The sequence below is a fragment of the Sturnus vulgaris genome, chromosome 5 (assembly GCF_052056855.1).
Source record: "Sturnus vulgaris isolate bStuVul1 chromosome 5, bStuVul1.hap1, whole genome shotgun sequence".
NCBI lineage: Eukaryota > Metazoa > Chordata > Aves > Passeriformes > Sturnidae > Sturnus > Sturnus vulgaris.
In genome coordinates, this window is record NC_142247.1 from 2297032 (window position 1) to 2319775 (window position 22744).

General features: G+C 42.4%; 1 protein-coding gene and 1 long non-coding RNA gene across 3 annotated transcripts in view; one reads left to right on the forward strand and one right to left on the reverse strand.

Annotated features, from left to right (window-relative positions):
- Nucleotides 1-14712, reverse strand: part of PTPRO (protein tyrosine phosphatase receptor type O) — a 142460-nt gene extending 127748 nt beyond the window's left edge. The window contains exon 1 of one of the 2 annotated variants that reach the window (XM_014870063.2): nt 14482-14712. In XM_014870063.2, coding sequence (XP_014725549.2) covers nt 14482-14697 — 216 coding nt within the window. In that variant the 5' untranslated portion in view covers nt 14698-14712. The remainder of the gene's footprint in view (nt 1-14481) is intronic. The other variant, XM_088164532.1, reaches the window with a different exon arrangement.
- A 441-nt stretch (nt 14713-15153) lies between these two features.
- On the forward strand, nt 15154-18860 carry LOC148223502 (uncharacterized). The gene is made up of 2 exons (XR_015803614.1): nt 15154-15343; nt 17506-18860. It is a non-coding gene; the product is annotated as an uncharacterized LOC148223502 (long non-coding RNA).
- The last annotated feature ends 3884 nt before the right edge of the window (nt 18861-22744 follow it).

A 22744-nucleotide genomic window follows, 5' to 3' on the forward strand; every position in this document is an offset into this window, starting at 1 on the left:
GAAACCAGACTGGCCTAGGGTTTATCCATGGATGCACAAATGGGTGCAGCTACAAAGCCAGGTCAGTCATTCTGCCCTCTCCTTTCCTCCCACCTGAGCTGCTGCAGCAGGGATAGGATGGAACAGGGCCATCAGCAGGTCCCCATGCTACAGGTTACCAAAATCTGGCCCTTTCTGCATAAAACACCAGCCACAGAGACTCCTCCATTGCTGTCACAAAACTGGGCTTGATTATTTTAAATGAAACCCCATATTTGTTTATTATTTTAAATGAAAACCCATTTTGCTTCCCTCACAGTCAGAGTAGCAATATTTAAATTTATGAATTAGTACTGGTCAGGGGACACAGACATTCAAAGTGTATCTTTCTCTTGCCTCTCAAACAGAATGATTTATAGATTGATCTGACTGGCTGCTTTGACACAGTTCCTTTAACCATAACATCTTTCTGTTCCTCTAATAGCTGAGATTTAGCATTTCAGGCTGTGTACATATGTTGGATAAGAACATAATCCTCAGCTCTGGGCATAGGAGCTCATGGTAAGAGGATGGTTCTGAATACAAATTGAGAGCACTGAGATGCAGAAAAAGAAAAAATACACTAAACCCTCATATGCATATTATGAAGGCCTTCTGGCATCAGAAGAAATCATCAGTTATTTAGCTTGACATCTTTAGAAACAGAGGGACTAGAGAGGGGGAAAAAAAAAAAAGGAGAGAAAGAGGGAAAAAAAATTGATATGACCTTTAGTCCAACACTCCAAGTGAAGACTTTGGATAAATAGGCACACAGAAAGAATATGCCAGTGTGCAAAGAGGAAGAGAGATAAACGTGACTGGAGCATTTCTGCAGAGAAAAAAAATCACAGTGCTCCCATTTCACAGCCATTTGTGACAGCACAGGGATGGGTTTGTCAGGGGCCAGAAGGGGCCACTCCTCTTGCCCTGTGTTAGCACAGCACATGCATGGCTGGGTGCAGGATCTCTGCACTCCATCTGCTCCCTCTCACACACTGCTCCTCCTGCAGAAAGGCATTCCATCGTCACTGCAAGAATTCACACTGGGCTTCCTGGTGGAGTCAGGCAGTCAGGAGTGTCTCTGATTTCTTCAGAGAGAAATCACAGTGCAGGGATTGAATTAAAGTCTTTGAATGGAATGAGTAAGTGAATAGATGGAGTGAATAAGTAAGTAAGTAAATGGAATAAGTTTTAAGTGCTTTTAGTGAGTAAAAGGTCTTAGATGCCTGAGAAGTCGTGCATGTTCTAGTGAAGGTTGAAAAACATGCTGGTGTTTCCTTAGAGGCTCCAAGAACCTGGCTTCAGACATAACAGAGTTAGAGTTCAGAATATTGCTGACATTTTTCAGTTAGAACAAGACAGGCCATGTATGTAGTTTATACACAGCCTGGTGTGCTAAGAAACCAGAATTGTAATAGGTTAAGGAGCAGTGCTCTGAGTTTGTGTCTCAGCTGGTTGGAAAGTTTCTATAAAAGAACATGGATCAGGGAGAGCTGGGGCTTTATGCCATTGCATTTTGCCACTGCAGCTTTGCCACTGCTTTTATGCCATTGCTTTGCTTTGTTTTTGTTTTTGAGACTGATGTGCTTCTGCAGTAAATAACTTTATAGCAACTATTACTTGCTTGGCTTTTTACACAAAAGGAGAATAAGCCTGACAGTGTGGGAGCCCCAGAGGCACCCGGAGGAACCTCACACATCCTGCAATTCCCAGCCACCCCTCACTCTCTACTGAAGGGTGGAGTGCTCTGGACCCAAACAGAAAGGATCCACCCCAGGCATCTCTGGCACCTCCGGGCTTTGTTCTTTAAACTTGCAAAAGACCAGAAAAAAACCCCGACATGCTGGGGAAAAGCAGAAGTGTGTGTGAAGCTCCTGTATCCACATGACACGCAGCTGTCAGGAAATTCCTGTGTTAATAATCTATAAACCTTCCAAATCATTAATACCAACTGAAACCATGTATTTAAATCATGCAGCAGAGCTGATCCAGCTTGGAGCCTTTTCCACGAGCCCTGATCTCTGCTGGGCACAGCAGGGCGTGGGGGAAACCTCGAGGTCTCCTCCTTCACACCACCCTCCCTGGGCAGGGGAGGCCAGAGCTCAGCATAGCTAAGCCTGGCTTTGAAAAGGAATTGAGAGTAGAGGACCAAACTTCTTGAAACCCCAGCCTGAGCACAGCTGATGGGATGCAGGACATCTCAAAATCCCATCTATTAATTTCTTTTCTGATAAATAATATAAATATAAATATAAATATAAAGTATAAGTATAAAGTATAAATATAAAGTATAAAGTATAAAGTATAAAGTATAAAGTATAAAGTATAAATATAAATAATATAACAACTGTAACTCTAGCTATAATTATAGTCCAGAGGTTTTTCTTTTTTCTCTATAAGCTCACCTGCTCCTGTGTAAGCTCTGCTCTCCAAGATATCCTCACACTCTCTGCTGACACCTTTTAGTTCACAATTGGCAAACACATTCTGCAGAAAACTCTTTCTTTCCAAAATAAATTAAATTTGGCCTTCTAGGGTCTCCAGGGGAAAAGCATCACTTTGTTGCTCTAACAGGTGAAATTAAGAGATTTTTTTTTAAATAACTTTGTGAACTGTAAGGTAGTCTTTGGTGTTATTCACTGGAAGATCTGACTTTATAAATATATAAGAATAAGGCTTTTTAAAGGTGACATTGCTTGTAAATCAAGATTCAGGGAAGAGGACTGGCAGATACAAGGGCCATAGCACAACAACCATCTCAGGGACTCTTTAAACTTGGGGAAGGTTTTTCCTTAGGTTTTTGTGGGGTTTTGTTGGGGTTTGGGGGTTTTTTTGTTTGTTTTATTTTGGGCTGGGAAAGGGAGAAGAGGGAAGTTTGGGGTTTTTTTTTAATCTGTATCCTCTACCAGAGATCTGTATTCTAGCATGGACAAGTAAACATTTTAAAGTATGAGCTAACATAACTTTAAGGCAAAAATCTGTGAATAAAAAACAAACAAACAAAATAAAAGAATTCCTGAACTCATCCTCCCCTCCAGCATTATAAATCATTAGGAATAAAATCCTGGTAGAATGCAGAGGAGCTGTAATCACTGCCCAAACTGTTCCTTTGGAGCTCATTAAGTGCATTGAGTCCCTGGAACCTTCTATCGATTTTTAGGAGCAGAGCTTTGGTTATCAAGACAAAAAGGATAAAAGAAATTTTCAGAAAAGATTCCACATATTCCCCTGAACATGTATTTCACCACCTTGATTATAAAAATGTTGGTAACTGGGTACAGTGAGGACTAAGCCAGGACAGAGGCCAGTCCTGCACCAAGAACTTTTAATTAATATTGCTCCCAAGTATCCCCTTGGTGAGGTTTTAATGGTTTCCTGCATGCCTAAGACATAAGCTTGTAAAATATTTGAAGTGACAGTTCTCCTCCCAGAAGTGCAACTCAGAAGAGGATGGAAAAAAATGGAGGGGAAAAGAAAAAAGGGAAAAAAGAAATCAGAAAACCTCCTTGAGAATTCTGAACCAGTAAAGTGAATGTGCAGTGGTGGCAGACACCTGCCTGACTCTGCAGAAAGTTTAAGTGATAATTAAGGTACATTCTAACACTGGCAGATCTAAGAATTTTATCCTTGATACAATATTTAAAGCTCAAGCTTCAAGGCACTGATAAATGCAAGAAAACAAGCAGAGTTCAGCATAAAGCTTGTGGCTGTAACAGAACAGTCAGGTTAATAAAAGTTTCATACTTTTTTTATATTTTTTTTTTTTTTTTTTTTTTTTTTGCAATCCATGATCTTTAAGAGCACTTAAGTGTCTGTCATCCTGACACAGCCCTGAGCCACTCGGCCTCATCCTGAGCAGATGCTCTCCAGACATCCCTTCCTGCAGCCCCGCAAAGGGGCATTAACCCTTTAGATGCGGCGGAAATGAGACACACGGCTACGTGGTTGTTTTTCATGGTGGGAAAGACACAAGTTTTATTTGTGCTTAAAGTAGAACGACTTGCAGCTTTAAGGGTAGAATAAAGATGATTGGTTTAGAGAGAAGACACTCTTTTCTCAGGCTTGGTTATGCACGAAAACAGGTGTTCTATCTTTGTTGTTAATTTTTTCTCTATTTTGACTGAGTTATCATCCTGGGAGGAATTCTGGCCTTCAGCTGGACCAGTTTATCAGCCTGGGAATGGAGCTGAGAAGCTCCAGCCTGGAAGATTTTCCAGGCCAGCTCTCTCAAGTGAGTGTCCACAGCTTCCAGCCTGAATTAGTGCACAGCCCTAACGTGTCCCTCGTGTCCCTGAGCTGCACAGAGCCCTCCCTCCTCCACACCCCATTCTTTGCCCCTCTGATGACAGCCAGGGGTCAATCCTGCATCTCCTGCTTTCCTAACACCCCCAGTTCCCCTCTGCACCCTTCCAGCTCTGCAGTGGAGTGAGGAACACCAGCCTCACTGTCAGAGAAATGCAGCCAGAAGGATGAGCAGGTGATACCTGTAGCTCTCATAATGCCATAATCACATAACCAGCACTCGTCATGGAAATAAATCCCTCCCTCCAGGGAGAGGGGAAAGAAATAAAAAAAAAAGTTTCAGGTAAAAATGGAAATGCTCTGATCAGGTGATGAGTTTTAGTCACAGTACAGATTGACAACAAGCAGCTGATCCCATGCAATCATTTCAAGGTATCATTGCTAAAAGCCAATCTCCAAACAGGTCACATCTGATTAAATGCAGTAGGGATGCAAAAATAACCTGGTACATAACTGGATCAGTCAAAGCTGCCTAGATATGCTCTGGCACATCCCAAAATGCTCCTGCTTCTTTTCCATTTTATCTCCTAACCTCATAATGTCCACAAACGTGTTTTATTTGTGCTTGAAGTAATGTCACCTGCAACTGTTCTGGTCACAGCAGTCCTGGTGAGGCCACGGGGAAGGGATTGTGGCTCTGCTCCAGTCTGAACACTCACACAACACACATTCCAGAATTTGCTTCCTCCACCTGGACACTTCCTGATCTCCTGACTTGGGCTGTCCATCACCTTGTGCACTCATGCCTACAGGAAAAGCTGGAGTCTGATAGTTAGGCTGTGACTCATTGCTCAGACTTCAGTGCCTATACATCAACTTTTCTTATCTCAACCCACTCTTTTTTTTTTTTTTTTTTTTTCCTGATTCTCCTCTCCATCCCACCAGTCAGGGTGACATGGAACATGGCATTTGGCTGCCACAATACTTTGCAAAAATTATCCTGCAGAGTTCAGTTCATTGATGACCAAATATTTTTTAAAAACCACTAAAACCTAAATATCATCTTTTTAAAGAATATTTAGAATATGGAGTAAATAATTATATAGATCCCATTTAAAGCTGTTGTGAAGCACTATAGTCAAAGGGCCAAAACTCATTTATTTACTGCTATTGTCAATTCCTTTTGACAATGCAGCCCTCTAATCCTTAAGTTTTAAACAGAAATATGTCCATGTAGGAACAGACAGTGCTCAGTTAATCTCTACAATTACTCTGCATTACATCTAAGAATGTACACACCCACTTTTCTTAAAGGAAAGAATTCAAAGGGTTTGATTTCACCATGAGTTCCTCCAAGCAAGAGCAGCTCTCCTACTCAATATGTAACTTGGAATCACAGGCTGTGCAATTGCCCATTAGAGAAGAATTATTCCAGACACTGATCTGAAATTAATGCTCAAATTTTGCTTCATTTCTGCATTTCAAATAGGTATATCTTGAGCTGTTATTTCCATCTGTATTATCACACCTGTGGCAGCCTGCTGGTCTCTAGTTAGCTGCAAAGGTGGAAGTGTCTAGGAAATAATAGCTGTGCTCCAATTGCACCTGAGCTGAGCAGGTGAGAGTTTATGATCTGAAATTCTCAGATGGTCACTGGGTTTTGGTATCATAATTAAAGAAGCAGGGACCAGCCAGATTTTTCAGCTCCAGATACAAGTATCTGATGTTGATGCAGAATTTGGTTTCCATACATCCATATATCCATGTTAATGCTGCAATGCCAGCAACAGGAGCTCTAGGTTGAAATGTGCTTAAATCTGAACACTTATTAAGTATATAATTAAATATAAACTCTTAGCAGCCCAGAAGCAAACAGAGGGAGAGAAAGAGGAGATTGATGGCTGTGTCTGGAGAAAAGCACCCCGGAGCAGAAGCACTCCAGTTTCTCCTGACTCTGGCTTCAGCTGTGGATTACAGCACCCCAACTCTTGCCAACAAAGCTAAACAAGAAGGTTGCTCAGGATTTACCTGATGGGGAGTTTCTTTAAGCTGTCAGACTCTCAGTTTCCAAAAACCAAACCATCCTGTGGTCTCCAGCCTGTGCTGCACAGCATCCCCCAGCTGACACTGCAGGTCTGCCCACTGCAGCTCGCTCCAAAGCCCATTTAAACCAAGATAAAAACATCCACTGGCTTCACTTGGACACTTTGGAGCCATTCCCAGAAACACAGGAGAGTCTCTGATAGCTCCTAAGAATGATTGGGAACCCATCAGTTCTGATTCCAGCTATTGGTGCTGTACATAAACAACAGGTGAGGCGGCAAAGTTACTGTCTCTATTCCCAGATTATCTCAATTTCAGTGAAATGGTGCTGCCATTCTGTAGTTTGCATGATTTCCCCCAATGTTGCTAAAGGAAACCTGATGGGGCTTCAAAGCCCATGGAGTCCTGAGTAAGTTTTTAAAAGGTTTCAAAATAAAAAAGCCTTTTTGGTTTAACATGTTATTTTGCAATGCAACTGAGAAGTGATTTTATAGCAGAGATCATCTTGAAATACACTTAGGTATTCACTACTTAGATATTCAATATTTATCTACACTTAGATATACACATAGATATTTGCTATGTATTCATTTCTCTTTCAGAAAACACCATAATTTTTCTTGTTGTATTTAATAACTGCTAGTTAATGATGTAAAATCCCATCCCATCTGCTTATTCCTTCACACAGCAAAATTAGAGGGCCTCATTCCATAGTCATTACTCACAGAATGAGAGCAATTGATTTAATGGACTTCCCTGAAAAGGGATTACAGTATAGGATCCTCTGATATTGATTTTGTGACATCATCACATTTTCCTCAGAAGCAGACACTGATGACTCAAGAAAATACCAGTACAAGATTAGGCAGGCAAGTTAGAGAAAGAAAAATATTTAAAAAAAACCCCAAACCTCCTAATTTACAGTAAGTTGACTACAATAAAATATTAGCTATGTTCTCTGTTTCAAATGCAAGTCCTCTTTGAAAAAGGAAAATTTCTGAGTGATGTTTCTCTCTTTCATCTCTTTCCCTGCTTACAGTCACTTTCATGAAACTATTGTGAGCTAGAGCATTTTTTTTGCAGGTTAATGGATTCTCTTTGAAGGGATTAAAGTCACATTGATTATTAATTATTTTTGATGTTTTAAACTGCTGTAAATGTCCAGAAACCCTGAAGAACAGCATCCTGTAGGAATCAATACTGAATTTAAAATAAAATAAAATAAAATAAAAACAACAACAAAAAACCCCTCTGCTCATCTCCTGGGGGAAACAATTGTGACTTCTGTTTGGAAGGTAAACCAGCCCTTGGAGAATACTAGCAACTGGCATATATGATAATAATTTCTAAGTTATCTAGAGCATCCTTATTTTGATGTGTCTATCTTCCAGACTCCAGGCAGAGTCTGCAGGTATTTTGCATATAGAACAAAGCTAGGCACAGCAGTGCAGAGCAAATAATAAATAAATTCATTTCATTGCTCTTGGAAAATGTTATTTTTTTCCTTAAATCTCCCTTGCAGTACTTTAGGAAAACATTAATTAGCATTCTTTCCATGTGTTTTTTGTTGTTTTTTTTTTTTTTTTAGTCCCCAGTTCTCTCTACTGTTCTTCACCACATTTAATAGATGTTGGGGTTTTGGGTGTGAGTGGGTTTTTCCAGTGTTTTGTTGGCTTTTTTTTTCCCTTGCTCAAATTTAATATTCCTTTGCTGTTTGTAAGCAGAATGAAACCATTCCTTCTCGTTTAATAGATCAATGAGGAGTGGAGATTTCCCATGTTCAAATGACTTCCATATGAACAAATAGGAAATGATCCAGAATAGCTGTGGTGCAGATAAAAGACAAAAAAAAAGCAGATTACACAAAGGGAAGGAGACAGTTGGGACTGGGGGCTCCTCTCAGCACTGAAGAGCAGCCCCACCATGGCTGATTCTAGGGGATGTTCAAAGGAAATTATTGAGAGCCCTTAAACTCGATGGAGTCGCTGATCAGATTGATAAATTAATGATTGGGAGCCACCTCTCTTACCCCAAAGTCCTGGCCTTCATGTGCTATAGCTGGAAATCAACACAAGTGAGCTGAGGAGCTGCAGGTTTAGAGCACAAAAAGGAGCTACAGCTGTTCAAGCCCTTCTGACAAGACAAGAAATTCCTTACCTTAACAACCGAGAAAAGCTCTGAGGCCAAATCACTTCAAAATCACAACTGTGTAGATTGTAATTAACCTTATCTGCTTTTACAGAGAACATAGAAAGGAGTTTAGGATTTTTATCCCCCAAGAGGTTCATATCTACCTCCTGTTAAATCTCTGGGCTGGCATAGAATAATAGCTCAGAGTTGTTTACTTCAGTTATCTCCCTTCAGCTCCTCTGAAGTGCTCAGTGCTTGTGCTGAAATGCCATGCTCACATTTTGCCATCCCCAATATTATGTTTTCTCTTCAAATATCCCACACATTCTCTTCTCATGTCCGTGCTACCACCTCAGGACCAGCATCCTTAAAGCTCAAAACTTCTCCTGTCAAATCTCTTCCCTGTTACTGTCAGCTCTGTCACCCACTTCCCCATCACCCACTCTCACTGTAAAGCATTTCTTCCCTAAATTCATGCATTCAGCAAGAAGGGAAACTGCAGAGCTTGCCACACTCATTCCAGCACAGCCCTGATGCAAAGTGCTGTATTTATGGCAAGCCAGACACCATGCATATCATTTTATTTCTGGAACTCCCTCTAAAAGGCACCATAATTTCCCAGCACGAGAATGAGGGGGTTCCAGAAATGGAATGCATCATGTTTGGCTTGCTCCAAAGATGGCAAACTCCTTCCTTAGGAGTTGCTCCCTTCACTGGCTGCCATTCGTTCAGGATTGCAGAGTGCTATGAAAAGCAAGGTAACCTTTCTGTTTCGAGTATTTCCCATTCTCTATTCATCTGTTACACTCCATCTGTGGCAGCTAGCATATGCTGCCACATTTGTCTCAAAGAATTTTCCCCTTTTCAACTCTACATCGATAGAAATTTAATAAGAAAAAAAAAAATTACAACTTTCATGTGCAAAACATCTAATAAATGAGTCTCTTAATTTTTATTAGTGCACTCATAGGTACTCGAGTCTGTGTAAAGATTTTAATTTCAGAATATTCTTAATATTTATTAAAGTTTTATTTTTTCTCCACGTTGCAACCTATTCAGTTTTGTCTCAAGGACAGAATCTTTAAAACGTTGAGTAACAAAAAAAGAATCACTAATTTCCTAGAAGATAAGAGTGATGACAATGCATACTTCTCCAATGAAAAAGGCAAATAATTTAAAAAAACACTGAGAATCAAAGTTAGCTATGAGTCTTTTAAGTTCTTGAGCAAATAGACCTGCTTTCAAAGGTTTATTTTTTGACATTTACTGTCCTGACTCATATGCCTAAGTGAAAGAAGAAAAGCTCCCTTCCCCAGAGCTGAGACTGTCTGGTGAAATAAGTCTCAAGATGGATTCACACAAGGCTCTGTTCAGTTTAGCATTCATTCTGAAGCTCTGTAAGGTCATTTCATGATCTGCCTGGATTGCTCTGTGTGGTGACAGCAGAAATGCAGAGATGAGTGTGGATTTTCAGGTTCAGGCAGCACTGCCTGAGAGCCCTTTAATGAATTTCCACGGGACCACCACAGGTAAGTGTGTGCTCAGCCTGGGTGAGGGATCACCCTCGAGTGCAGCCTCTGACCCAGGTGATGCCACCCAGAAATTGCCTTACTGACCTTTGTGCACTTTGAGTCTGGGGCTCATAACTCCTGCAGGCATGAGAGATCTTTTCTCACTGGCCCACTGTCATTTCATCACGGGGAGATCTGCCAGAGGGTAATGGAAGGTTCTCATTTCACTGGCAGAGAGGCCTTTGCAAGTGCCTGCTGCAGTTCTGTAAACGTGACTTGGCACAAGCACCCTCTTCTTTGGCTTTGCCCTCCAGACTCACCCTGATCCAGATATTATCCATGGAAATAAAGAAATGACAGAGAACACAACTTGTGGAAGTTTTAAGCCAAGGGTGACTATTTGTGATTAGCTTTTTTTAAAAGAAAAGTCTTTGCTTTTCCTAGGAGGATGCTTTTCTCTCCCATACACGCTGGTAGGAAGAAAAGACTTTTACCTCTGGGCCTGTGCCATCAGGAGGAGCCCTTGCATTTGTTTTGCAAACAAAAATGAGCTGGCAAGGTAGGTTTGGGTCTTTCTTTATCTTATTTTGACACTAGTAGAACATGAGGAAAGAAAACAAAACTTGCCTCATTAACACCTTCAGCCACCATCTCTTGGAGAGAGAAGAGATGCCAAAAGGACTCCATAACAAAATTCAAATTATACTTTTTCATTGCTTTTCCCAGCAGGAGGAAACAGCAGTGACACACTGGGGCTCTCAGCTGTGAAATCAGCCTCTCTGTTAAAAGGGCTTTTCCTGCAGAAAAAGGCAATACCCTAATGGTAAGGCTTTTGCTTCAGATTATAAACTAAAGATGTAAATATTCTGAAAATTACACCAATAGAAACATATTTCATTTGTTGGGTAAGGTTGAGTAAAGTCTTACAGAACCTCAGTCTCTTTGAATATCTTAGTCTGTTTAAACCTGAATTGACATTTCACAATGATGCCAAACTCCAAAAACTGATGTAGTATTGCACAAAATTCTACCCTGCTGAACACAAAAAGTTGTCCTTGCTAAGAGAAAGAAAGATGGTGTTGCTGATTTAAATGAAGAGCATATATAAGACTGATCCACAACGACCTCAGCCTCCTGGAAATAAGAGATGCATTATTTTACTTACAGAAAATTTTCCTGAAGGGTGTCATCACTGCTATTGGGCCTGGACATGGAAGAACTGTGACAATCAGTTTTCTCATTATTTTCCTACTGAGAGCCTTGCTCAGAACATCTTGGAGGTGTAACAGACGTTGTGTAAACAACGTCCCAGCATCAGGTTTGGCTTGTTCAAGACGCTTTTATCTTCTAATTAAAGCTCTACCTTCTCCCCCAGAAATAATACAAAGCAACCTTAAACTTCCCAGGTGCAAGCTACCAACAGCATGGGGCATCTGACACATCAGGGACATCATCCAGAGCAGAATTTCAGCTGGCCAAAGCTCAGGGTAGTCATGACTAAGGGAAGGTTGCTAGGTTGCAGTTAGAAAAGATGGGAAGCCTAACATCAGCCCCTGGAAGGAGGGAATGTGTCTACTCTTTATTCTTAGTTATTTAGCTGAACTGCAGCTTTTCCTCTGGGCTGTGCTCAGCCCTGCCTTTGCCACTCCAAAATGAGATGATTACAGAGGAAGGTGCTGAAGACTCTGCCTTCCAGCCATTCTATAAATGAAACAAACTAAGAGAGAACACAGCCCCACTGCAAAATGGCAATATTTTAAGAGATTCCTACGGCAGCATGGTTGGAGCCTTCTCTGAAGCAGAACACACAGCCCTGCTCCTCTCACAAGCACTGTGAATCCATCCTGGTGTCTGAGCTCACACACAATGCCTTTCTTCTGCTCAGTTCTCGATTAGCCACCACATTTAACTGCTAAAGAAGGAGAACGCTAAAGGCTCAAGATCACATTTCTGTGTTTCCAAAAATAACACTATGCTCCTACCCTGGAGCACAGAAAGCATTCACATCACACTGTGAAAGAAGGAACTCAACCTTACTAGCCCATGGGCAACCCTGTCAGGCACATGGCATGCAGTGGGCAATATAATATTGATAATTTGATATAGTATAATAATATAATTTCCATGCTTGATCTCCTCTGGCCCTTCCAGCAGCCTCAGAGAGCACCAGGAGCTGGAATAAGTTTGCACTATTATCTCACACCATGAAATAATGACAATTGGAAGACAAGAGAAGAGCAAATGTGCTTTGAGCAGCTTTACCACTTTGCAAAGTCTGCTGATGATTTTACAAATTGCCAGATGGGCATCAAGGCCACATCAAGCAGATTCAGCTTAGCAAGTGACATTTGGGCTGCTAGCACTGAGAACAGACATCACTTTTGCCTGTCTTCAGATTCATCAGTTCAATGCCACTGCTTTCTCAACGAGATTAGCTTCCAGGTGAAGCACAATTTAATAAATCGAGTCTGCTTAATCTTAGTATTGCTTCAACAAGTTGGTAGAACTAAACAGCACTCAGCTAGGGAAATGCCTTGTTTTGAAATGAGTTATTTTCAGTTATTTGTCACTGAAAAAAATTACACAGATCTTGAAGAATATTCAGTGAATTTCAGGCTCCTGTTGTGGTGATCTGAAACAAGCACTGTCCTTGCTTCCCCAGCTTCTCTCCTGTAACCAGACTATCTCCTGAAGTCTCATTTCTTTCATTGTAGTGTCCAGTAACAATGCAAAGATAAATAATTACACTGGGCTTGCTATCCAGCCAGAGTCATAATCCAGTCACACAGGGAGGTACAGAGGCACCTCTGTCTGAAGCTGCAGCTTTACCTTCTCTTACACTACAAAACTCTGCTAATGCTCATCAGCTTTCTTTGTCCTCCCAGGCCCGGGTTTATACTTGAGATTTGTTATTAATTTAATACAGATTTAAGCTACCTATTTTCTGTCTTGCTTTACCACAGCAATGCTAGTAAAAAAACAAAATACAGCACATAAACACCTTTTTTTTTTTTTTTAAGCCAGGACATAATGTACTTTCTCTGATTGTGGGATAAAACAGCTACTTAAAACTGTGTGCACTTCTATGTTTGTGAAAAAACTAGAAACTACCTCTTTCTACTGGGCCATAACACCCAGACTTACTGTCCTAATTTTTTTTTTCTTTTTAAACTACCACATTCCATGGAACAAAATTTTGTCTGTATATTAACATTTTATCTTGCATAAATGTATGTTTCAGCAGTTATGAAAATGAGACAGCTGACAGTTGACTACTATATGTGAACAGATGCTGTGAAAGCTTCCCTTTAAATAGTTCTGTCAATGCAATGTCAATTTTAGAAGCGACACCACTGCTGTTCTAGGACATGATCCTGCAAACTCTTACTCACACAGGGAGTCCTGATGATTTCCATGGAACATTTACATCTATAAGGCTCTGAAAGGTCAGGTCCTTAGTTGCAGAGCTCTGCTTAACAGTGACTGGCAAACATACAACAAAGTATTTAGTGGTGCTGAGCTCTGCTCTTCAGGGCAATGACATTTGCAGCCAGCAGAATTCACCTGGGCACTACATACATTTCCTTTTAGAAGTTACACGAAGCATATTAAATAAACTTAAGAAACTATTAAACGAGCTAAAGCACGGAGATAAAGAACGCCATGCGAAACCAAGCTTGCGGTACGAAGCAGAACTTTGAAAAATTAATCTGCCGAGGAGACAGGCTGAGGCTGAAACAGGAAGGAACTGTTCAGCTGTGCCACGACAAACCCAAGAGGATCCAGCAGCCGCCCCTTTGCTGGCAGCACCTTCAGCAGCGGCTGCGGGCAGGGGTGAAGGGTTTGGGGAGGCAGCGGGCGGTGCTGAAGGACAGCGCAGCGCTCCCAAAAACTGGGACCCCAAGCCCGCTCTGGAGCGAGCAAAGCACGGGGGTCAGTGCCGGCACTTCGGGAGGGATGTGGGGGACACACAGAGCGCATCTCTCCCCAAGGCAGGGTGGACAGGGCTGGCTGCACTTTGGAAGGGATTTGGGGCACACAGTGAGCGCATCTCTCCCCAAGGCAGGGTGGACAAGGGTGGCTGCACTTTGGGAGGGGTGTGAGAGACACAGGGAGCATCTCTGACTAGGGCACGGCGGAAGAGGCTGGCTGCACTTTGGGAGAGATATGGGGACACAGAGAGCGCATCTGTGACCAGGGCACGGCGGGCAGGGCTCCCGGCACTTTGGGAGGGATGTGGGGACACAGAGAGCGCATCTCTGACCAGGGCACGGCGGGCAGGGCTCCCGGCACTTTGGGAGGGATATAGGGGACAGAGAGCGCATCTCTCCCCGGGCACGGCGGGCAGGGCTGGCGAGAGAGGGAGAGCATCTCTCCCGGAGCACAAGGCTGGCTCCTTCCCAGCGCTGCCCCGCGCTCCCCGCGGGAGCACAAAGCGGCGCCGGCCGCACTCAGGCACACAAAGGAGGATGCTCGAGGCCCGCGGGAAGGGGCCCGCACCCCTCCCCTCCCCTTCCCTTGCCCTGAAGGCGCTTACCTTCAGCAACACAAAGAGCCAGAGGAGACAGGAGCGGGCCCCCGGGGCCCCCCTCCGGCGGCGGTCGGGCATGGGGGATGTCGGCGGCTCCGGCCTGCGGGGGTGGCCGGGCAGGGGGGGCCGCTGCTCCTGTGCCCCCGGGACCCCCGGCTCTGCCCCCCGGCTCCCCGCGCTCGGCTCCGAGCCGTGCCCGGCAATGGCGAATTGCGGCAGCATCAGGCGGCCGGCGGCGACCTCCCCTCCGAGCGGCGCATCCTGCCGCCCCCCGCCCCTTTTATTTGGGGTCTGCGGCGGGGAGGGGACGAGGAGGAGGAGGAGGAGGAGGTGGAGAAGGAAGAGGAGGCGACGGCGGGTGTTGTCTCCCCTCCCAGGAGTTTGGGCGATCGCGGCGCTCGCCGGCTCCGGCGGAAGGCGAGGGCTGGGAGGTAGGAGATGGAGCCGGGAGGTGGGAGATGGGAGATAAGAGCCGGGAGATGATGGGAGGTGGGAGATGGGAGCCGGGAGACGATGGGAGGTGATGGGAGCCAGGAGCCGCCGCCCTCGCCCCCCGCACCGCCCTGCCCCAGGCCCTCCTCTCCCCGCAGCATCTCCTCCCCGCGGGCAGCAGCACAAGGCGGCGGGCAAAAAGGCATCCTCACCGTCCTCCTTAACCCCTCCCCGATGTCTTTTTGCCTGCCCCGCCGCGATCGGGGGACAGAAATGCCGCCAGCATCCCTCCAGCATCCCGGGGGCCCTCCTGGTGGGGCAGGGGAAGGAGCGGGCGGAGCAGGAGTGGTACCCAGGAACCACAGAAGGCACAACATCGCTGTGGCCGTGCTCAGGAGTCAGCTTAAACCTCTGGACAGCTCTTCAAATGTTCGAGGTACAGGGCTGAACCCGCAAGGGATGGAGAACTCATTCTGTCCCACAAGATAGTCGGGCTCGGGGATGTGAGGGTAACACTGAGAAAATCGAGGTCACCTCCCTCTTTTCTCCACATCCTGCAAGTTAATCAGGGCCATCTCCAAACACCTTAGCAAGAGTCTTGCTCAAGATGATATACCCAGAAAAAAAAAAAGAAAAAAAAAAAACAAAAAAAACCCCACCAAACACTTTGAGGAACCAAAACAAAATCCCGAAGCACTTAAACACCTTCCCTATTCAACCACCACGATGAAAACGGTCTTTCCAAAATGAGAGGACTACCTCAGAATCTGGTTTGTCATGGACCACTCTCACTCACAGCTGGTATAAATAAGGATGCATCCTTGGTAATGCTATCAGAGCTAAAACAATCATCAATTCAAACAAAATAGGGTTGCAAGTGTAAGAATAATAAATAGCTGTGTCTGGGGTGTTAAACTTCAGAGCAACTTTGGATCTAGGTGTAGTTCCATTACTTAGAGTAATGGGCCACCATCTCACTCTTCCTTAAAAAAAATAAAGTTGTGGCTAAAAGTAGATTCTGGGATGGTTTTCAGATTTTCTAAGTCATTGAGACAAGATGAACTCTATCACAGTCTAGTGGGAATGTCATTTAAACCAAACAATTACAAAGCTGTTTTCCAACAGCACTGCTAAAGTGGACAATAAGAAATCTGTGTTTCAGAGCATGGCCCAGCTTCTACAGGGCATATTTTTGATTTCCTTATAATTTGAACACTCAGTCAAAAAAAGCTTAATTTCAAAGTGGCCAAAGCCAGAGAGGGATGTGCTTATTTTGTAGTGAAATGGGCCCTTGAGCAAAGATTTGCCACACTTGATGGGGATTAATCCAGAGAGCAAAGGAGAAATTCAGGCCCCGTGTAGATACTGGCACAAAGCCAAAATTTAGAAATCCAAAAGGCAAATGCTATTCATATGTTCATTTATAAGAAGCTGGGGACATTAGAGACATATTCAATGCTACCAGTGAAGGACACAGACTTCTCTTGTGTGCTCACCACCCAGGTAGCATTTGAAGCATTATCTGGAATTGGTATGCAAGGGGTTAACCATAGCTAAATTTCCTGCAGTATTCAGGTTTAGGATGAAGAGAGGTTCTCTGAAAGACAAAGATGTGAATTTCTTTAGGAAACTAAAATTTCACCAGTATTTGAGAGCTGTAGAAGGAACTTTAGAATGGGAACCTCTTGTTTATTAAGTAAATTGAACTTAAATAGTCAATGATTTTTGTCCTTAGGACTGTATTTTATGCTCCTTTCTTCTCCAGTATTCCACTTATTTACAAACATTTAGACATTAAAATGATGATGGCATAAGCAAGGCTAAAAGATTAAAGATATTTAAAAGGAAAAAAAAAAAGTATAAAATTCTAGTAGCATTTTAGCCTCAGGACAACACTACCAGAATCAAAGAGAGTGAACAATAGCTGAAAGAAGTGAGGAACATTTCTGCAATGAAACCTTCAATAAAGTACCAAGATAATAAAGTTTTCTGATCTGGCTGTTCAAGCTGAGGAAAATGCAGCCAAGAGAATTCAAGGATTGCATCCTCTTTAAGTTATGGGGGTCTAGCATTACTCAACTTTTTTGAAAAAAGGCCAGTGCTTTGGAAGATTCCAATTTGTAAATAGAACCTAATCCTTCAGAAGGATATACAAAGCAGAGGAAAAAAAAAAGAAGGGGATCTATGAAAACAGAGTCACACTTATTTGTTTCTAGAATCTAAATAATAAAAACAGCTCACCTATTAATAAACCAGCAAAGCTTTAAAAATAAAGACAATGAGATAAATTTTATGTACTCATGGAAAAAGAAATTTTAATTTGTAAGTGGTCAGTTAGAGAAAGACACTGATTCTCTACAACCCTCTCCATGAGCCCAGGGGGAAAGGAAGTGTCCAACAGACTGCCTCACAAATTGGAATTTCATTTATTTGGATGAAAAGCACACAAGCATTTGAGAAAAACCTAAAAAATAAAAATCAGGAAAAAGGGCCCAGATGGGGAATATTTGTTCTGGAGTCAAACATGACTTTTCTGAGATATTGGGATTTTGGTAATTTGAACTGATTTCTTTTCCCTGTCTCTTCTTTACATTCCAGAAACGTGAAAAAACCCTTCCTGGCACAGCAGAAGCTTTGACATATTCCCAGTTGCTAAGACAGCCCTGTAGAAGGACTCAGTGGAAGCCCTGAGCTTTTGTGGAGCTCCTGCAGTACAGAGTCCTTCAGGCTGACCAGAAGGCTTTCCATCACTGCATGGAAATCTTCTCTTCACTCACATCAAACTGACACTTGTGGATCCCTCCCACCTTTTCCCAGAACTCAGCAAAGGTCATTTAGGGCATTGCAGACTATTCTGAGTTGGAAGGGACCCACAAGGATCATTAAAATCCAGCTCCTCCATTACAACATGAATTCATGACAAGACCACGTTGCATTACAAACATCTCTCATTTTTCCTTCGGGGTCTCTTCTGCTTGGAGGACATCCTAATTTTTTCTTGGTCTATGACAAACTCTGGGCTGCAGTGGGTACCTATCAGAGCAGGCTTGGGGACTTTGGTTCTCAATGCAGCTGCAAGAATCATAACTTAGAGCAGAGGGGACTGACAGAGAGGTGCCCAACTTGGTATTTTGGTACAGGGTCCTGTCCCTACTCACTAGATTTACTGTAAAAGCTGGGCAGGAATTATTTTCTGATGTGCAGAAACATGATAAAGTATTTCATTATAATATAGATATTATATAGATAATATATAAAGGCATTATAAGACACAGCTCTAGAAAACAAAAACTGTTTAAAGAAAATCCCCTTGTGTTTTGAGAGTACCACCTACAAGGAGGACCCCACATCAAACACTTGAGAGTTTCAGCATCATCAAAAGCTCTTGAGAGTTGCAAGAACTTCTCAGGTAGCTCATCAACCCCTTGAAGGTTGTGTTAGTTACAGTGCTAGAGCTTTACCTTTATTTAATGATGAATTAAAACACTGATGTTTGCTTTAATCAGCAATTTCATGAATGTGTCATCCTAACTAAACCTGTATTAATTAACATATACCACCTTAGATGATCAGAGAAAAATAGAAATCAAGATGTTTCATGGTTTCAAATGTTTGTCTAAGTGTTCCTGCTGGTAGCTTATGAGGACTTAAGGTTTATGGTAAATTCTTCCCTTATCCCTGAAAACCCCAAAGCAACATTCTGTCAGATCTACCAACTTTGCCTGGCCTAGGGAAAAAAAGCTGTAAATTAGCATTTATTCCTAGTTGCAGGATAAACCCAGATTTATATGAAGACTTACAGGCCTCAGCAAGTCTGGATAAGCATGGCATGAAAGGAGGTTTATAAAAAACCCCACTCTCAGTAAAAGTCATCCTGGTCCATGAAGTTTTCAAAGCAAAGTTATTTTTCACTGACAAATGCTCTTAAGAAAATAAAGTGTGGATCTTTCTCAGATGCATTCTCACCTAAAGTTTTTTCATTTCAATGACAGCAGTGGATAAAACAATAACAAAAACAAGTGCAAAGGGCAGCTAGAATAATGTACATGGGTTGGCACTTCTGTGTTCAAGTGCAAATTTATCTTAGATTTCAGTTTGATAAGGAAGGGCCCTGTGACTTCTAAAAGTGTGCCCCCCCCTAACAAACAAGCTGTCAGGTTTGTTGTTTTTTTTTTTTAATCTGTCTTTTCATAACAAGAATGATTGACACACTTCAGATGTGGAACCTGCTCAACTTCCAGACACTTTTTATTGTTCCAGTGCAGGAGAAGCAGTGAACTATTCTGCCAAAGGTCGTTCCCCTTCCTAAAGCAGTCAGAAATCTGTCTTTGACATTGACTTTTTTCCTCATAAATAAGCACATGTCAGATTTTTGTCTGATGTTTCTTTCCCTCACCACTGAAACAGGGTGTGGAGAGGCACTGAGTTGGTTTTTGTGGGGTTTATTTTTCAGAAGGGAAGGAATAAACATACCCACAAGGCCAATGAGATTATTTAACATTTAAAGAGTGTATGCCACTTTCATTTATCTGTCCCAGGGTATCTGAGAAACAGAGTGAGTTCTGTGAACATAGTTCTGTATAAAAAACATTCATATATTTACCTTTACTTTATAATGAGCAAAAAAATCTATTTTACTCTTACACTTTTCTCTCCAGTCTCAGCGGATATGGTTGAGAAAAATAAAAAATAAAAAATAAAAAAATCACTGCTGTTTCTAACTGTTCTTATTTTCTATTGCATCTTCAGTGGAACTTTCCTTCCAGATGCAACTTGCCTCTTCATTTTTGTCTATGATCTAAGCAGGTCAAAGGCACACTGCCACTGGGGAAAGAGGCAAGTTGGGAATTTCTGTCTGTCTCTAGCAACTTCTACAGCCAAACAAATTGAAAAAAGTGGGAAAAAAAAAAAAAAAAAGGGGGGGAGTTGTTCTGCTTAAGATGGGTAGATCCTTCTGGGGGGTAATTTTCAGTAATTCAACTGTAATTTTCATTGCAGAACCATCCAGACTTTTTATTAAAAAAAACCCCCAAAACTATAATAAAAACTGGGCTCCAGCCAGCCACAGACCTTTAGCACCTTTCACCTCTGAAATATACTGACTTCCTCTGACCCTCAGCAGCTCTATTGATTCACAGAAATCTGAGTCACAGTTACAGGAAGCATTTCTCTCCCCAGAAATTTACAGTAGGAGCTGAAATTTTGCACAGAAAATATCCTTTTCTTCCCTGGCATCTGTGCTGAATATTTTCTCTCTCTCCATGGTATGGGGGTACCATATCCCAATATAAATATTCATGCCTTAGACCAGTGCCTTTCCACTCCCATTTCCTTTTTACTTTGGATATATTTTTATAGTATCAGAAAATCCCAGCTGATCCATCAGGCAACAAGAGCTGACTAAACCATGGGTCACACTATTTAATTAATTGTGCCAATTACTGGGCACTCAGAGTAAACAATTTCAAAAGAAACTCCTTGTGGAAAGTGGGCCTGCAGCAAAGTGAGAATGGGGAAAATCGTTTGGAATCATGAATGTATTCATAAAAATCCCATTTCATTCACTAACAATTTACTTCCTAGGGGGTGAATTTCATTCAAAGGAGAGAGAGAAAAGAGAAGATTCAGCAAATATATTATTGGCACAGTCAGGTATTCTAATCACCAAGGAAAGTGGGTTGGCAGGATTTAAGAGAATTTTACCTATCATATGGAAATAGCAAGACAATCTGTAGATTTACCAGCTAAGGCAAAAATGTTTGTTATTTAACTTCAATCTTTAGCATTTCAAAATCTCAGAGGTCAAAAAAACGGTTAAACACAAAGAACAGAGTGATGCATGATTTCTTTTTTTTTTTTTTTCATTTTTGCCTTCCTGTACATTATATCTGGGCTTATTCCAGAGTACTTGAAAGATAGCCAAGAGTAGGAAGGAGAAAAAAATCTTTTTGAAACTTAAGTGTTAGAACACCTCTATAAACCCCCCTCCATTTTTAGACCCACTACACACCTATTTGCAAGAGTTCATTAAAAGTAGCCTGCTTTCATTTTTCATGATCACCTTCCACAGTCTACCCAGTTTACATAAATTAGCACATTAATATGTCAAATACATCAATTATGAGCTAACACATTCTCACACTAACAGGATTTGCCTTTTTTTTTTTTTAACTTCAGCACACACAGGATGCCTTATTTTTGGGAAGAAATCGAATATGATGGGGCAGGCAGCTGTGTCTCCTGACACAGGAATTCACCAGGTGCCTGTGCTGTGCTGCCAGGGGCAGTCAGCAAAAGCTCAGCCCTGAGCTGCTCTCTCCAGTTCCTGTGTCCTAAAGCAAACCCTCTGATGCCCCAAGTTTCCTACAAGGCAGGAAAGATTTTACAGGGAAAATCTCCCAGTGGTTCTGAAGAGAACCCCAAATTTGAGCTGATAAATGCTAATTAACATGTTGTCCTCTGCCCTGACCCACATGGTCCTTACAGGGAGGCATTGAATTCTGCTGAAAGAGTGTGGAGAAATATTATACTTCAGAGGCATTTCAGATCCTCAGTCTCCAACGTGGGGGTGGCATAAAAAAAAAATAAATTCATCACTTCTAGCAGTGTGCAAAAAAGGGCCTACATTAGCTTAGCCAAGGTTATCAAACCCATGACAAATATGGGGTTCATCTTCTTCAACCCACAAACCTCAAAGTGCCAAGTGAACTAATTTGCTATGAAATTAGAGTCACACAAAACTACGTGCAACAATGAAACCCAGAACAATCTTCATTTCCATGGCGTTTTCGCCATAATTAAAAATATTCATAGAGCTTTACAAAGCATGAAATTACCTTGGCATTTCCATATCATAGAGCAGAAAAGGTTCTACTTGGCATTAGCTCGGGGTGAAGCTCTGGAGCCCTGGGGGGCTGCACTTCACACATCAAACAGGATGCTCAAGTGTGTGCCCAGTGCTTTGCAAGAGGCTGGAGTGGCCCAGTGCTTCTGGATGACACAGCTCTGACATTCCCTGCCAGCTCAGGAAAGCTGCACAAAGCAGGAGGTAGAGCAATGGCAGGAAAAAAAAAACAACAAACCATCAAAATGACATTATGGGGACTTGGAGAGAGGTAATGTGTTCCTAAGCATAATAATAATTAAATGGGGAGCTTTGCTCTGGCTGTGCATGGCAGCAGCCCCTCTGAAGCAGGCTGCTGCCTGATGTGACCCAAATTCATGCAAAGAGCTAAAAACCACCCAAAATAAAGGCACACAGGTGCATGAACTCCCAGACTTTGGGTGTAACCAGAAGCAGCTAGCCAAGGGTGCTGTCCATTGATGGACCTCACATTTCTATCTGGCAAAGGAAGAGGAGATGGAGCTCAGCACTAGAAATGTGGGAAGTGCTGTGAGTGCTCCCTGACCCTGTCAGAGCATCACATTCCTGGAACAAATGTCTCCTCAAGCCAGTGGAGCAGTTTTATAGGAGAAAACACCCTTTATTCAGCCTAAAAAGGCTTCAGGACTCGGTCCATGGAATTCACTGAAAATAATTCACATGCACCTCAAGAAATTCAGCTTTGGGATTCACACCCATGTCCAACCCATCCTGATGCAGCCAGCACCACACACCCCTGCTGTCCCAGCCTCCTCAGATACCTGCTGCCAGCAATTTCACTCAGCTCTGCTTCTAACTTGAGGAGCTTTCTGAATTTGGACAGCTTGAAATTAGGATGGCTCCATTATTCCAGCAGCACACACAAATAGCAGAAAGGCACAGGTACGTGCTGGGGTTCAGATTACCAAGGCAAGATTGAAGTAGCATTGTTCTAAATGTCTGACCATGAAAGTT